At 42.3% G+C, this 17,028-nt stretch overlaps 1 protein-coding gene and 1 long non-coding RNA gene across 2 annotated transcripts in view; one reads left to right on the forward strand and one right to left on the reverse strand.

The window, feature by feature from the left end:
- The window catches only part of LOC129060959 (uncharacterized), a 57,981-nt gene extending 48,864 nt beyond the window's left edge, over positions 1-9,117 (reverse strand). Inside the window, exons 1-2 of the long non-coding RNA XR_008527869.2 lie at positions 8,935-9,117; positions 6,837-6,997 (exon numbers count right to left, since the gene is read on the reverse strand). This is a non-coding gene — a long non-coding RNA (uncharacterized LOC129060959). The remainder of the gene's footprint in view (positions 1-6,836; positions 6,998-8,934) is intronic.
- IDO2 (indoleamine 2,3-dioxygenase 2) overlaps positions 1-17,028 on the forward strand; it is an 86,659-nt gene that overhangs the window by 17,153 nt on the left and 52,478 nt on the right. The window contains exon 2 of the mRNA XM_002819030.4: positions 3,723-3,838. Coding sequence (XP_002819076.3) covers positions 3,723-3,838 — 116 coding nt within the window. The remainder of the gene's footprint in view (positions 1-3,722; positions 3,839-17,028) is intronic.

Consider the following 17,028-nt stretch of genomic DNA (forward strand, 5'->3'; position numbering starts at 1 on the left):
GTTAACTGAAGAGTGACAAAGTTCATAAATTTGAAAAGGAGAGGTTTCTTATATAGGGTTGCAACCTGCAGGGTGGCCATGCTACAGTCTGGGAAGCATAGCCTCTGGCTGGAAGCCAGAAACAGGCACTTCCAGGGTCAGAAGAATAAGACAGAGATTTATGCTGAATGGGGTGACCAAATATACATATTCAATAGGCTATAGGAGGAGTTATGAATATTTATGAAAGGAGAAATGTGCACATGTGCAATTTGGCTTCATGCCCCTTCATGGGACCTACGTTCAAAAAATGGCAGCCTTAGCATGATCTGAGGGAGGATCTTTCAGCCCTCTGAGGTCAAAAGTGAAGGAGAGGACAGAAAACCCTCACTGTGCATTCTCTGTAGGGGCCAGAACCACTGCATGTTTGGTGAACCTGGCTGGTTGTTATGTTGAAGCTGCAAAAGGGAGGGATAACAGTCAGGTGCTTGTTTGATACCAGGGGTAGAGGAGACTTTCAAAAGGGCTGGTTTCTGTTTAGCCCTTAGGGAAGAATGTCTAAAGAGAATTAACTACAAGGGTATAATGAGGAGTGTCTGACATTCCATCCAGTCATGAACTAGAACTCAGTTTTCAAGTTAACTCTGGGACCCTCTTGGCCAAGAAGAGGTCCATTCAGTTGGTTGAAGAGCTTAGGATTTCATTTATATCTCTCATCACTAATCTCCAAAAGCTGGTAGTGAAACCGCCTTTGCAAAATTATGACTGAGACAGTGAAAGAGATCTAACTTAATCGATTCCATCTTGCTTCTAACCTCCAAGCCGTCCTTATTCATTCCCGGGCATAGGCTGAACTAACTCTGGGAGAAACTTAGTTTATAGTTTTTAGTTTAAAACAAAGATAGTAACAGCCCTTTCCCAAAGGAGACCTCCCTCTTGCCTGGGGACTAGACTGCCTTTATAGGACTAACATTAGCCACAAGATTAGAAACTGTGGCTTAGGAGTCATACAGCTGGAGGCTACAAGATTCTGACTCTCCCTAAACTGCACTTAAGATCAGTTCTTGAGATATTTTGCAGACCCTGCACTTGATGGATCAGTCAGCACCACCCAGATTGATAAAGTGGCTCATCTGACCTTGTGGCGCCCACCCAAGAACTGACTCAGCACAAGAAGACAGCTTTGACTCCCTATGATTTCATCTGACCCGTCAGCACTCCTGGCTCACTGGCCTCCCTCAGGCCACCATGTTGTCCTTAAAAACTCTGCTCCCACTGGGCGGTGGCTCATGCCTGTAATCCCAGCACTTTGGGAGGCCAAGGCAGGTGGCTCACAAGGTCAGGAGATTGAGACCATCCGGCTAACATGGTAAACCCCATCTCTACTAAAAGTACAAAAAATTAGCTGGGCATGGTGGCACGCACCTGTAGTCCCAGCTACTCAGGAGGCTGAGGAAGGAGAATCACTTGAACCTGGGAGGCGGAGGTTATAGTGAGCCGAGATCGCGCCACTGCACTCCAGCCTGGCAACGGAGCGAGACTTCATCTCAAAAAAAAAAATAAATAAATAATCTCTGCTCCCTGAATGAATGCTCCCAGAGACTGATTTGAATCATAATAAAACTCCAGTCTCCAGCACAGCCTGCTCTGCATGAATTACTCTTTCTCTATTGCAAATCCCCTGTCTTGATAAATTGGCTCTGTCTAGATAGTGGGCAAGGTGACCTCACTGGGCAGTTACAGTAATACCCACTTCATAAGTGAAATCACTTATCTTAGTGGTAGGGTCCCAAAAGTTGTTTGGTAGAAGGAGAGGGTTGAGGCTGGGCGAGGTGGCTCATGCCTGTAATCCCAGCACTTTGGGAGGCCAAGGTGGGTGGATCTCCTGAGGTCAGGGGTTCGAGACCAGCCTGGTCAACATGGTGAAACCCCATCTCTACTAAAAATACAAAAAATTGGCATGGTGGTGGGTGCCTACAATCCCAATTACTTGGGAGACTGAGGCAGGATAATCACTTGAACCTGGGAGGCAGAGGATGCAGTGAGCAGAGATCACGCCACTGCACTCAAGCCTGAGCAACAGGAGCAAAACTCTAGGACTAGAGCTTAGGACTAGAGCTAAGGTATCAAAAAAAAAAAAAAAAAAAAAAAAAAAAGAGTGTTTAATTAAACAGTTCGTTCATGCTGTAAAAAGTAGAGGTTCCTCTTCAAAGACTTTCCTCCCCATCTAATTAGGAATAAATAGTAACTTCTCTTAGAAGCAAAATTTATTCAAAGACCTGTGCTAACATTCTTAAATATCTGCTAGCTGCAATAAGGAAATCAATGTACTTTATGTTCTTAGCTCCCACAATTTAGCCTAAATATTTTTCCTGGCATGTTTATACTGGTCCAAGAAAGCATTAGGTCATAGCCTGTTCCTCTTCCTTATTTAAAAGTGTTTTTACCTTTCTCAGCATTCCACAAGTTACTTCCTCCTTCGTTTGTTCTCCTCTACCTTTGCCTCTTTTAAAAAGTTCTAAGTTGCTAGCCAATCAGGACAAATACAGAATGTAAGGTCCCATTCCAGCCAATGGAAACTGGACACAGCAGTAGGGTGGATGTGTCAGATTATAAATGACCCTGTGTCCTTTGTTCGGTGTACTCTAGTGGCAAAACTGCTGGCAAGTGTACTTGTTCTGCAGGAAGTAAAAATGGCCTTACTAAATAAATTAAATTTATGTTCAAGTGCTATTTCTTTTTTTTTCTTCTTTTTTTTTTTTTTTTGAGATGGAGTTTCACTTTTGTTGCCCAGGCTGGAGTGCAACGGTGTGATCTCGGCTCACTGCAACCTCCGCCTCCCAGGTTCAAGCAATTCTCCTGCCTCAGCCTCCCGAGTAGCTGGGATTACAGGCATGCGCCACCATGCTCGGCTAATTTTGTATTTTTAGTAGAAATGGGGTTTCTCCATGTTGAGACTGGTCTCGAACTCCTGACCTCAGGTGATCCGCCTGCCTTGGCCTCTCAAAGTGCTGGGATTACAGGCATGAGCCACTGTGCCCAGCCTCAAGTGCTATTTCTTTACGGCATGGAAGAACAAACATTTCAAACAATGCTATTACCAAGTTTGTTAGTATTTATTATCTCATTTGCTAAACCTAAAAAATATGTATCCTTCTTTAACATGATCAAATAAAAAGTTATTGTGTTGTTTCTTAAATCAATCATAATCCTAGACTATGTTGCTCAAACTACATACAACACCCTCTGAGCTTCTGGCAGGCCCTTCCTCCCCTCCCTGCTCACCACAGATCACTGAAATAATTGTCTGCATGTAACTTCAATTTTGATAGTTTACTCCATTTGGAGTAACTCTGACCCGTTTGTCAAATTCACGATGGAGCAGGTTCCTGTTAGGGTACAGGTTTGATAAACCACAACCACAGGTCTATTTCATTTCTCCTTTTCCAAAGTGGAACAAATTTGTCTCTGGGGTTAAACCCGCTTTTCTCATATTGGTGTGTAAGAGAAAATGAGGGAATTTCTTTGCGTTTGTTTGGTTTGTCTGTTTGTTTAATCGGCATTTTTTAAATAATTTACTCAGCCCTGTCTCAGAGAAAGTCCACGATGATCTGGAATTCAACCTCAGGGAAAAGTTCTCTCCTGTGCCTGAGACACTGCGCAACTAACTGGAACTGAAGGATGGAAACTGGGTGTTTAATATATTAGGAACAGTTGATTCTTCAGTGACACTTTCCATGCAGATACTTCAAACAAAATAATGGAGCCCCAAAGACCGAATGTGAAGACAGCAGTGCCATTGTCTTTGGAAAGCTATCACATATCTGAAGAGTATGGCTTTCTTCTTCCAGATTCTCTGGTAAGGATAGAGCCTTGGTAAGGATAGGTCAGAATATGTTTCTTGAGATGTTGGTTGGTTTGTTTTTTAAAAATGTATGTGATTATTAAGAGACATCCAATATAAATATCAAGTTGTTTACCTGAGAAAGATGCTACAAAGAGCATAGATTATCATTACCATCAAAAGAGAAATGACAGATACCGTAGAGAACAGATCAAATGGAATATTTTTTGTTTCAGTTTCTTTGGACTAGATTGTCAGGCCACAGAAATTATAAGCAAACCTGTAGTTATCAAGAAAAAGAATGAACTTAAATAGAGAGAAATTATAAGAACAAATATAGAGCCTCAGCGCCTGGAACATGGCACTTCCAAGTACATGAGCTAAGGTCACAGCAAGACTTAAGCCCCTTCAACAGAATACCTGGAATTTCTCTGTTAAAGATTTTCCCCTTTGCATGACTATGTGTTTGTAATGCAGATCCCTCCAGGAGCGCTTACTTATAAACTGTCCTGGGTCACTACCACGACATTTTGATGTAAATTAGTTTATCTTGACTTGCTAATGGTAGAAAAAAAGAGAACATGAGGAAACTTGGGTGCTTTCAGGGCTGGTAGGAAGGATTAAATCTTTGCAGCAATTTCAGAGAAGGGAAAGGAAACCTTGCTAACAAACAATACCTCTTTCTTAATTCTACTTAGGGCTCAAATTGTAATGCAAATCTTTTTCATCATTTAGCCCTTATAAACACTGTTTTTCTCATCTGGCATGGTCCAAGACCTAGAACATTAAAACTTCAAAGCTTTTACAGACCATTAGGTGTCAACCCCCTCTTTCTACATTTGAGCTAGCTGAAATACAGAGGAAATGACTTGCTCAAAGTCATGAGTGGCAAAAGCAGAACTAGTTCTGCTTATAACTCTTGACTTCTGGTTATTATTATTATTATTGTTATTACATCCTAAATGAGGGCCAAGGCCACTCAGTTAAAAATCTTGGGGTCCAGGCCAGGTGCAGTGGCTCACGCCTATAATCCCAGCACTTTGGGAGGCCAAGGCAGGCAGATCACTTGAGGTTCAAGAGTTTGAGACCAGGTTGATCAACATGGTGAAACCCCGTCTCTACTAAAAATACAAAAATTGGCCAGGCGTGGTGGCACATGCCTGTAGTTCCAGCTATTGGGGAGGCTGAGGCAGGAGAATCCTTGAACCCAGGAAGCAGAGGTTGCAATGAGTGGAGATCATGCTGTTGGGAATGAAGTTTTTGGTGTCACAGAAAAAGAATGAACATGAGAACAAATGATCTCTCAGCAAAGGGAGCTTTACTTTCTGCAGAAAGGGTGCTACTCAATAGCTGTCCAGCCACGAGAGCACACCAAACAAAGGAGACAGAGTTATTTATAACCTGATGCATCTACCCTACTGCTGTGTCCAGCTTCCATTGGCTGGAATAGGACCTCACATTTTACACTTTACCCAATTGGCTATTAGTTTAAAACTTTTTTAATTGGATAAGGGAACAGAACAAAGAAAGAAAAGCAAGTTGCCCAGGGATAGTTAAGGAAGCATCTCCAAATAAGGAATGGCATGCACTATGGGCTGGGGCTTTTCTAGTTCTGTCCAGGCTTGCCTGATTTGGACAGCCACTAATAGTGGCTAGCAATCTTATAGTAAGAAATTGTGACTTTTTATAATCTTTGAAGAACTTTCCCATTTCTCACAGTGCTACTGCACTCCAGCCTGGGCAACAAGAACGAAACTCGTCTCAACAAAACAAAACAAAACAAAACAAAACAAAACAAAACAGCTCTCTACTCGTGGAAGCAGCAGAGTTCTTATCTTCATTTATATCACTCCGGTAACACTCAGAAGTAGACAAGCCTCAGGGTAGGTATTCAGTAAAAGCCCATTGAATTCCACACTATTCTTTAATCATAGTTAAATGGCAAATTAGGCTGGAGGGTGGGCGTGGAACCTCTCCTAAATTACTGCAATGACTGCAACATCGGACCCCAAGATTTTTTTTTTTTTTTTTTCTGAGACAGAATCTCTTTCTGTCGCCTAGGCTGTAGTGCAGTGGCCCTGTGAGAAATGAGAATGGACTGGACTGTTTCCTCTGACACTGCCACTAGGTTGACCAAGTGTCCCTATTTGTTAGGTACTGGATGGACACCTGACATGCAAGACTCTCAGTGCTAAATCAGGAAAGTGCTGGAACAATTCGGATGAGTCGATCACGCTGAGTTGCACTTAGTAGCTCTTGTGACTCTGACTGAATTACAAACATCCCCTGACCCTCAATTTTCACATTTACTGGATGGAGATCTGGTGCCACCTCCACTAGATTGCTATGGAGAATGAATGTGAAAGCATTTTCATAAATCCAGTGTAAGGACCAGAAGCCAGCTTTCTGACCTTGAGCCAGTGCTTGTTAAAAACTCCACTCTATACATCTAACCCAATTCAGGAATATCCTGCCTAGTTCCAAAGGAAGAAAAGACCAAATTGCTCTTATTGGGATTAAATGTGTACACTGAGCTGAGGAAAAACAGCATTACAAATGAGCTAAACATGACGTAGATCCACAGTTGTAGAATTCCCCTCTTTGTTCTTTCCTCTTTCATAACTATGGAAACAGATAAGAAACAGTTACGGCATCAGGTTCTTGTGACACTCCCTGCCTGATATGCTATGGTTTTGTTAATGGAATTTCCATTCCTGAGCTTATGCAGAAAAAAGTCCCTTGGGAAAGTGGTTTTACTGTGTTATGGTCATTTTCCCCATAGTTCTCAAAATGTACTTCCTTGTTTCAGTTTTAATTTTCTTTCATTGGTGTGACCATTTTCAACTGCTCCCTTTCTGAGAAGAGGTAGCAGAAGGACATTTTCATCAAAATCTGCCCAGGTTGCTTCACAGATGAGGAGGGACCCAGCCACTAAAATCACCATGCAGAGTGTTGCAAGAGTAGATGGAGAATCACAATCGGCTGCCCTGCTCAAGGGGACACCAGATCTTACTTTTATTTAGTTGAAAGGCAAGCGTCAGAGTCGGGAGGCTGTACCTTCATGTCCAGTGGCCTCAGAGAAGTTCCTTCAGTGTCTCTTTTAGATGAAACTCTTTTAGAAGTTCCTTCAGTATCTCTTTTGGTTTCTCACTATAGATAGTTGCTTGAACGTGTCTGAAGAAAACATGGTCAAGACAGTGAATAAAAAAAATTCTGGTTTTGGGAAGGAGTCTGACTTAGTTTCAAATATTCTATCCCATTGTTTCTGTCAATGTTCAAACCTTTCCAAGCTCCAACATTTATTGTGGAAAATGTGTGCCTCACCAACTCATACAAATAAACGTTTCATGTGCGCTACGTGTGTAGAGGGGGCATGGATGGTGTTTTTGGAGGGAGGGCTAATTTCTCTTTAGACATGGAGAATACGAGGAAATTAGCTTGGCATCAAGAAGGTTACAGCAGGAGACAAGAGTGAAGAGAACTGAGAGAGCCTGGATGTGAGGCTCTGGAGTTCAGATTTTTTTTTTTTTTTTTTGAGATGGCATCTTGTACTCCAAGTTGGAGTGCAATGGCGAAATCTCAGCTCACTGCAACCTCCGCCTCCTGGGTTCAAGCGATTCTCCTGCCTCAGCCTCCTGAGTAGCTGGGATTACAGGCATGAGCCACCATGCCTGGCTAATTTTGTAGTTTTAGTATAGATGGGGTTTCTCCATGTTGGTCAGGCTGGTCTCAAACTCCCAACCTCAGGTGATCCACCCTCCTTGGCTTCCCAAAGTTCAAGGATTACAGCCATGAACCACTGCGCCTGGCCTAATTTTTGTATTTTTAGTAGAGACAGGGTTTCACCATGTTGGTCAGGCTGGTCTTGAACTCCTGACCTCGTGATCTGCCCACCTCAGCCTCATGAAGTGCTGGGATTACAGGCGTGAGCCACTGGGCCCGGCCTGGAGTTCAGATTTAACACATCCTGTAAATGACATGATGCATCTGATATTTGAAGAGTTTTCCTCAAAGAATGTTACATGCAAGGTGGTTTAGAGTTGTTGTTCCTGGCTATACAGCAAAAGTACTTGGGGAGTTTTAAAAAATACTGATGCCGAAGCTCCACCTAGAATAGTTCATTCAGAATCTCTAGCATAATTGACCTCATTACTTGAAATATGATTATTATAAATGTTAGTCAACTGCTTTTTTAGGCTCTATGACTGATAGAAATCTTTCACTTTTATATCATCTCCAGTTAATGAGTCCCATAAATTGAAAGTCTAGTGTTTAAATTTTTACTTCACATTTATTTTTACCGATTGTTTTATTATTATTATTTTTGAGACAGTCTCGCTTTGTCGCCCAGGCTAGAGTGCAGTGACGCCATCTCGGCTCCCTGCAACCTCTGCCTCCTGGGTTCAAACGATTCTCCTGCCTCAGCCTCCTGAGTAGCTGGGATTACAGGAGCCCACCGCCAACCACACCCAGCTAATTTTTGTATTTTTAGTAGATGGGGTTTCGCCATGTTGGCCAGGCTGGTCTCGAACCCCTGACCTCAAGTGATCCACCCGCCTCGGCCCTCTGTCTCAAAACAAAAACAAAAACAATAACAAAACTTTTCTCTTCTACCCAAGATGTTTAAATTTAAATCACACCATTTGTACAAAAATTCCCTGTCTTGTCCTTAAAAATAATTTGTAATCACTAGCTAGTTTTGAGATCGATTGCCATCTAACCGAATACCATTTGTTCTCTCTAGTTTCAACTTAATAACCCTTTCTGCATTTTCTATTCTTTCAAAATTTTTCTGGCCATTTTATTGTTTTCATTTAGTGAAAATTTATGCACTGGTTTCTATGCCTAAGCACATTTAGGAAGTTGCTTAGGATACAGACGTGATAAAAAGACCAGTGTAAAAACTCTCCACTCCTAGACATTATATTCTAGTCCTCATCTTCTGGCATTTAAGTCCTCAGTGATTCTACGCACTTTTGCTTTTGGTTTGGGCAGATGCTCTGAGTTTAATGTTTCTCTGAGATGAGGACCCCCTATTCAACCCACAAATCCCATAAGGAGGCCTCTGTGCCTTTGCTGGTGCCCCAGACAGGGTGCTGATCCTTACTTACCTTCAATATTGTGAAGTCAGATTTAATAGTATAGTGGTTTGCCAGAGCTGCTGTAACAGCAGCCACAAACAGTTGGGCTTAAAATACCACAAACAGGAGGGCTTAAATCACAGAAGTTGATTTTCTCACAGTTCTTGAGGCAGGAAGTCCAAGATCAAGATGTCGTGGAGTTGGTTTCTTCTGACGTCTCACCCTTCCTTATTATTGTGTCCTTACATGGTCTTTTCTCCACTATGCACAAATTCCCCATGTCTCTCTTTTTTTTTTTTTGAGACAGAGTTGCACTCTGTCACCTAGGCTGGAGTGCAGTGGTGCAATCTCGGCTCACTGCAACCTCTGCCTCCCAAGCGATTCTCCTGCCTCAGCCTCCTGGATAGCTGGGATTACAGGTGCGCGCCACAAAGCCCAGCTAATTTTTTGTATTTTTAGTAGAGATAGGGTTTCGCTATGTTGGTCAGGTTGGTCTTGAACTCCTGGCCTCAAGTGATCCGCCCACCTCGGCCTCCCAAAGTGCTACAATTACAGGCGTAAGCTACTGTGCCCAGTCTCCCCTTGTCTCTGTGTCCAAATTTCCTCTTCTTTGTGGACACCAATCTGATTAAATTGGACCCACCCTAAAGGCCTCATTTCAATGTACCTCCTTCAAGGGCCTATCTCCAAATATAGTTATATTTTTAGGTACTAGGGGTAGGGCTTCAGCATAGGAATTTGGAGGAGACACAATTTAGCACATAGCAGAAAATAAAAGGCCAGAAAAAAATATTCTGTCATGCTAGATGGACTCATTAACAAATCTTAACCAATATTAACCAATTAACAAATATTTCTTTAATATTTGCCTGATTTTTTTTTTGTTTTGTTTTGAAACAGAGTTTCACTCTTGTTGCCTAGGCTGGAGTACAGTGGCACAATCTTGGCTCACTGCAACCTCTGCCTCCTGGGTTCAAGTGATTCTCCTGCCTCATCTTCCAAAGTAGTTGAGATTACAGGTGTGGGCCATCACACCCGGCTTATTTTTTGTATTTTTAGTAGAGATGGGGTTTCACTATGTTGGCCAAGCTGATCTCGAACTTCTGACCTCAGGTGATCCACCCGCCTCGGCATCCGAAAATGCTGGGATTACAGGTTGCCTGGTAATTTTTAAGAGGAATGACTGAGATCTCATGCCAGGTGCGGGGAGGGGACAGAGAAAGTTGAATACTCTGACGATAGCCATGATCCATAGCTCTGAAGCTTAGACTCAAGTCTACCCATTCCTCAAGGAAGAAAACAAAGAAATAAAAAAGAAGAAAAGAAATCCCCCAATGTCAGGTCCCACCCTTTTTAGAAGTAATTTCAGCAAAACTTTGTTGTTATTTTGGCATGTCCTCTACTATAGTAGCTTGTCAAAATACTGTCCCCAAACTTTTTCTATATTTCTAGATTTTACTGTTTAATGTATAATAATAATGTTCTAACATTAAAACATAACCATAGTAATGCTCCGACTCACTTGATCTTTAAATATATTGTTGAACTCAATTTTATGACACCTTCAGAATTGTCTTTTTGTATTCATAAATAGCAACAGTGGATAGTGGCCTTGGTTAGTGTTATTATTTCAAGGATTAATCTTTAGGTTACGTTTTCTTCATAAGATGAATTAGATGACTTTTTTTTTTTTTTTTGAGACAGAGTCTTGCTCTGTTGCTCAGACTGGAGTGCAGTGGTGCAATCTCAGCTCACTGCAGTCTCCACCTTCTGGTTCAAGAGAGTCTCTTGACTCAGCCTCCTGAGTAGCTGGGATTACAGGCATGCACCACCAAGCCTGGCTAATTTTTGTATCCTTTTTAGTAAAGACAGGAGTTCCCCATGTTGGCCAGGCTGATCTCCAACTCCTGACCTCAAGTGATCCATCTGGCTTGGCCTCCCAAAGTGCTGGGATTACAGGCATGAGCCACCACACTCAGCCAATTAGATGCCTTCTCATGCTTTTCTGTGTTCTGAAACAGATCATCTATCCGTTGGTACAGCATAGCTCTTTAGACTAGAGACATTTTAGGCTGTAAGTTTTGAATTATATTTTCTATTCCCTTTATGCTTCTTGTTCTAGTTAGGATTTTTATCTCTAAATAAAAATATGAGTTTTTGCAATTTCCCAAATGCGAACTCAACTGAAATTTTCAAGTGTATTAGCAAAATTTATTCATAGCAGCCTCTTACATTTCATTAAGAATTGATTTTTTCTTATTCCCTGTTGAAGTTTGTTTATAAAATATAGTAATAGTAATAACTATACAGAAAGTGTTCACTTTGTAGTAGGCCCTGTGTTAACTTTAACTACACTTTTTAAATCTAAGCCTCACAGTAGTCTTGGATGGACGCGGTGGCTCACGCCTGTAATCCCAGCACTTTGGGAGGCTGAGGCAGGTGGATCACGATGTCAGGAGTTCGAGACCAGCCTGGCCAACATGGTGACACTCTGTCTCTACTAAAAAGACAAAAATCAGCCAGGTGTGGTGGCATGCACCTGTAGTCCCAGCTATTCGGGAGGATGAGTCAGGAGAATTGCTTGAACCCAGGTGGTGGAGGTTGCAGTGAACCGAGATCACACAAGTGTACTCTAGCCTGGATGACAGAGTGAGACTCCATCTCAAAAAAAAAAAAAAAAAAAGAGATCAATAAATAAAATAAATAATCCTCACAATAGTCTTCACCATTTGCAAATGATCCATTTGACAATTCAGCACTATCACTGAAATATATTTCCAAGGTGACCAATTTTCTCCATTTCCACCCCACTTCAATTCACCTTCACGTAGCCCCAGGACTATTGTCTCCTCCCCTTGTTTCCTTATTTCCATTCCTGTTCAGCTGTAACATATTCTGTGCATAGCAGTCAAGTGATGCTTAAAAATGAAAATCAAGCTAGAGGTGGTAGTTCACACCTATAATCCCAGCACTTTGGGAGGCTGAGGCAGGAGGATCTCATGAGGCCAGGAGTTTGAGACCAGCCTGGGCAATATAGCGAGACCCCATCTCTACAAAAATAAAAAAGAATTAGCTGTGCATGATCCTATGTGCCTGTGTTCCCAGCTACTTGGGAGGCTGAGGTGGGAAGATTGCTTGACCCAGAGAGTTTGAGGCTACAATAGGCTATATTTGTACCACTACACTCCAGTGTAGGTGACAGAGTGAGATCTTGTCTCTAAAAAACGTAAAATGAAAATAAAACTTTGATAGTCTGCTCTTTAAAACTCTTCCTACAGGGCCCCTGTGATGCTCACCTGTCTCTAGAAGGGCATGTAATAACTCTTTCTCCTTCACTTTACTTTGATGCAATGTCAGAGCAGCTTCTTTCCATCAAAACTTAAACCTTTTATTTCATTTAAAATCATCTGCTTCAAATTCTAATCTTTCTGATAGTTTAGGTTCTAATTTTTCTGATGTTAATATTGTCATCCAAGTTTCCTGTTCATATTTACCTGGTTTATTTTATTTTTATTTTTATTTATTTATTTGAGATGGAGTCTCGCTCTGTCGCCCAGGCTGGAGTGCAGTGGTGTGATCTCGGCTCACTGCAACCTCCAACTCCCGGGTTCACGCCATTCTCCTGCCTCAGCCTCCCGAGTAGCTGGGATTACAGGCACCCGCCACCATGCCCGGCTCATTTTTTGTATTTTTACTAGAGAAGGGGTTTCACCGTGTTAGCCAGGATGGTCTCCCTCTCCTGACCTTGTGATCTGCCCGCATCAGCCTCCCAAAGTGCTGGGATTACAGGCGTGAGCCACCGCGCCCGGCCTTTATTTTATTTTTTGAGACGGAGTCTTGCTCTCTTCCCCAGGCTGGAGTGTAGTGGCTTTATCTCAGCTCACTGCAACCTCTGCCTCCCAGGTTCAGGCGATTCTCCCGCCTCAGCCTCCCGAACAGCTGGGATTACAGGTGCCTGCTACCACACCCAGCCAATTTTTTTCTTTTTTTGGAGACAGTCTCACTCTGTCGCCCAGGCTGGAGTGCACTCGCGTGATCTCAGCTCACTGCAACCTCCGCCTGCTGGGTTCAAGCGATTCTACTGCCTCAACCTCCCAAGTAGCTGGGATTACAGATGTCTGCCACCACATCAAACTAATTTTTGTATTTTTAGTAGCTGAGATTATAGGTGCGTGTCACCACGCCTGGCTAATTTTTGTATTTTTAGTAGAGACGGGGTTCCACCATGATGGCCAGGCTCGTCTTGAACCTCTGACCTCAAGTGATCCGCCCATCTCAGCCTCCCAAAGTGCTAGGATTACAGGTATGAGCCACCAGGCCCGGCACCTGGTTTGTTTTTGTGCATGCTTTTATTTTTAATTTTCCTATACTACTTTCTTAGCCAAGATTTATACTTAATCTAATCAAGCATTAATCTAACAAAGAGTTTAGTGTTCATATAAAATATAGTTTTACAAATCTGTTTTTCTTTAAATTATAAATTTGTTAAGAAAATTATCCAAAGAAATGATCCAGAAGCAAAAGGATGGCTGTGCGTCTTTTCAATATCATCCTGGAGCATTGTCTCAACCATCTCACTTTACGGTGATTTAAACGTCTAGAGGCTTTTCCCTTTGTTTTCTGTGCTACTTAGTATTGATTAATACTGTTGTGCTACTTCAGTCTGAAGTTCCATGTTAATTTGTAGATTTTTTTTTTTTTTTTTGAGGCAGAGTCTTGCTCTGTCGCCCAGGCTGGAGTGCAGTTGCGCGATTGGCTCACTGCAAGCTCTGCCTCCCAGGTTCAGGCCATTCTCCTGCCTCAGCCTCCTGAGTAGCTAAGACTACAGGTGCCTACCACCACGCTTGGCTAATTTTTTCTATTTGTTTTAGGAGAGACGGGGTTTCACCATGTTAGCCAGGATGGTCTTGATCTCCTGACCTTGTGATCCACCTACCTTGGCCGCCCAAAGTGCTGGGATTACAGGCGTGAGCCACTGTGCCCGGCGGTTAATTTGTAGATTTTTGTACAGAAAAGCAGCAAAATATTTCTGTTGAGTAGAAAATATAACTCCAATGCTTATGACTGTATTCCCTATAGGACACTAACTAATTGTGTGTCTAACCCAGCAATTTTATGTCAACACTATTTTCTCAAACCTCTATAAACTTTGGCTGGGCACAGTGGGACACACCTGTAATCCCAGCACTTTGAGAGGCTGAGGCAGGTGGATCACCTTAGGTCAGGAGTTCAAGACAAGGCTGGCCAACATGGCAAAACCCCATCTCTACTAAAGATACAAAAAATTAGTCAGGCATGGTGACATGCGCCTGTAATCCCAGCTACTCAGGAGGCTGAGGCAGGAGAATCTCTTGAACTCAGGAGGTGGAGTCAAGATCATGCCACTGAACTCCAGCCTGAGCAATAGAGTGAAACTGTGCCTCAAAATAAATAAATAAAATAAATGAATAAGTCAGAGATTGTGAATAGGATGTTGGATATACCCAAGTTATGAATTAATTAGGAGCTTGAACCCAGGAGACAGAGGTTGCAGTGAGCCGAGATCGCACCACTGCACTTTAGCCTGAGCGATAGAGTGAAACTGTGTCTCAATCAATCAATCAATCAGTCAATCAGAGATTGTGAATAGGATGTTGGATGTACCCAAGTTATGAATTAATTAGGAGCTTGAACCCAGGAGACAGAGGTTGCAGTGAGCCAAGATCGTACCACTGCACTTTAGCCTGAGAGATAGAGTGAAACTGTGTCTCAATCAATCAATCGGTCAATCAGAGATTGTGAATAGGATGTTGGATGTACCCAAGTTATGAATTAATTAGGAGCTTGAACCCAGGTTTGTCTCAGATCCTCAGGGACTGAAGACTTCCAAGTGAATTATGGGTAATGTATAGGTCTATACTACTCCAAATTTACAGTTTTCAGACTTCCCTGGGTTCTCATGGACCTTCCATGTCATTTGTATGTTTAGGTTGAGGTCCCTGGTCTTTTCTCCTCTGTAATTAATTTCACACCCACCCCTATCTCAACTCACACAGCTTGATCTTCACTCCCATCTGCTGAGAAATTGAGTCCATAAAAATTGAACTCCTGGAAACTCCAGATCTCCTACTGCTGCAAGGACAGACATTCCATTCTGGCTCTCTGTCTCCTCCTTTGCTTCTTCCAGTCCTTTGCTCCTTCTGCATTCTGTTACTCTCCTCTCTCCTTTGTCTTCAATCTCTCCCTCTTGCAATAGCCAACTATAAACTGCTCAAGCTTCTCATTCTTAAAAGATCTCTCTCAAATGCAAATTCCCTACTGCCTTATGGCTCTCCTTCAAAAGTAATCTACATTTTCTCTATTTTCTACTTCCTCAACACACTAACGTTTGAACCCTGCTTCTATGACCCTGACCTAAATTTCTATTAAATGTACATAGATAAACTAATATATATTTGTGACTTCCTAATATTGTTTTGTTTTTTAAAGAGGTCAATCTTACTTTAACTCTGTAATGATGCGGTTGACCTTCTGATAATTCTCTACTTCTGTGAAATTCTCTACTGTCTTGACTTTTTTATTTATTTATTTATTTTTGAGACGGAGTCTCGCTCTGTTGCCCAGGCTGGAGTGCAGTGGCGCGATCTCGGCTCACTGCAAGCTCCACCTCCCGGGTTCATGCCATTCTCCTGCCTCAGCCTCCCAAGTAGCTGGGACTACAGGTGCCCGCCAACACGCCCAGCTAATTTTTTTTTATTTTTAGTAGAGACGGGGTTTCACCGTGTTAGCCAGGATGGTCTCGATCTCCTGACCTCGTGATCTGCCCGCATCGGCCTCCCAAAGAGTTGGGATTATAGGCGTGAGCCACCACACCCGGCCCTACTGTCTTGACTTTTAGAGGGTCATTCTATTCAAGCTCATTGAGCGTCTGTCACTATGTTTTTGATCTGTATTGCTGGAATCAGTTCCTCTATCTGCCTTGTGAATATTCTCCATTGTGCTAATCTAGGCTTTCTTCTCCTTTCTTTTTTCATATTTCCTCACATGGCTTTATACACTCTTGTGGTTTTAACCACAATATAGGGTTTTTACTGTAGTTATGCTTTCAAATTGTATACTTCTTTTTTTTGTTTTGAAATGGAGTCTTACTCTGTTACTCCAGTCTAGAGTGCAGTGGTACGATCTTGGCTCACTGCAACTTTCGCCTCCCGGGTTCAAGCGATTCTCCTACATCAGCCTCCCGAGTAGCTGGGATTACAGGCATGTGCCACCACGCCTGCCTAATTTTTTATTTTTAGTAGAGACAGGTTTCACCATGTTCGTCAAGCCGGTCACAAACTCCTGACCTTAGGTGATCTGCCCTCCTCGGCCTTCCTAAGTGCTGAAATTACAGGCATGAGCCATCGTGCCCAGCCCCAATTGTATGTTTCTAAAATGACTTTTCTCCTGAACTTTAAACTGTGTATCCAACTTCTCAGCACAGTCATATCTTTTGATTCCACAGGTAATTTAATGTCAATATATTTAAAAATGAATTTACCACCTTTATCCCCACTCTTCGACTTTCACCTGCATTTCTGTCTCAGTTCGTGTTTTCGTCCATTCATTTGCTCACCTAATTCATAAACATGGAAATCATCCTCACTTCCTCTTCTTCTTAGCCCAAAAATTCAGTTGTGCAGGTTATACACTGAGAAAAGAGCCTCAGGTTAGGGGGATAAATCAGAGAATGGTGAACTTTTTCTGAAGGGCCAAATACTAAGTGCTTTAAGCTTGCCTACCATATGGTTTATGTTGCAACTACCAACTCTACTGCTGTAATGTAAAAGCAACCATAGATAGTATGTAAACAAATGAGACAGGCTGGGTGCCAATGAAAATTCACAAAAATTAATGTAGTTTACTGTCCCTTGGGTGAGAGTTGGGGGTCACTGAAATTCAGACTATGTCTTACTTGGCTAAACCACAGGCCTAGAGTGGGCCATAAATGGAGCTATTGGGCTAGCGATTTTCTTGCCTTAAGCCCCCAGCCCCAAATTTAATAATCACATCATTTTAATTTCATTTTCCAAGTATATGTTGAATATATGGCTTCTTCTTTCCAAATTCACTGTCATTACCTAAGTTTAGTCCTTGAACAGTATT

Source organism: Pongo abelii, chromosome 7, assembly GCF_028885655.2.
Source record: "Pongo abelii isolate AG06213 chromosome 7, NHGRI_mPonAbe1-v2.0_pri, whole genome shotgun sequence".
Lineage (NCBI taxonomy): Eukaryota > Metazoa > Chordata > Mammalia > Primates > Hominidae > Pongo > Pongo abelii.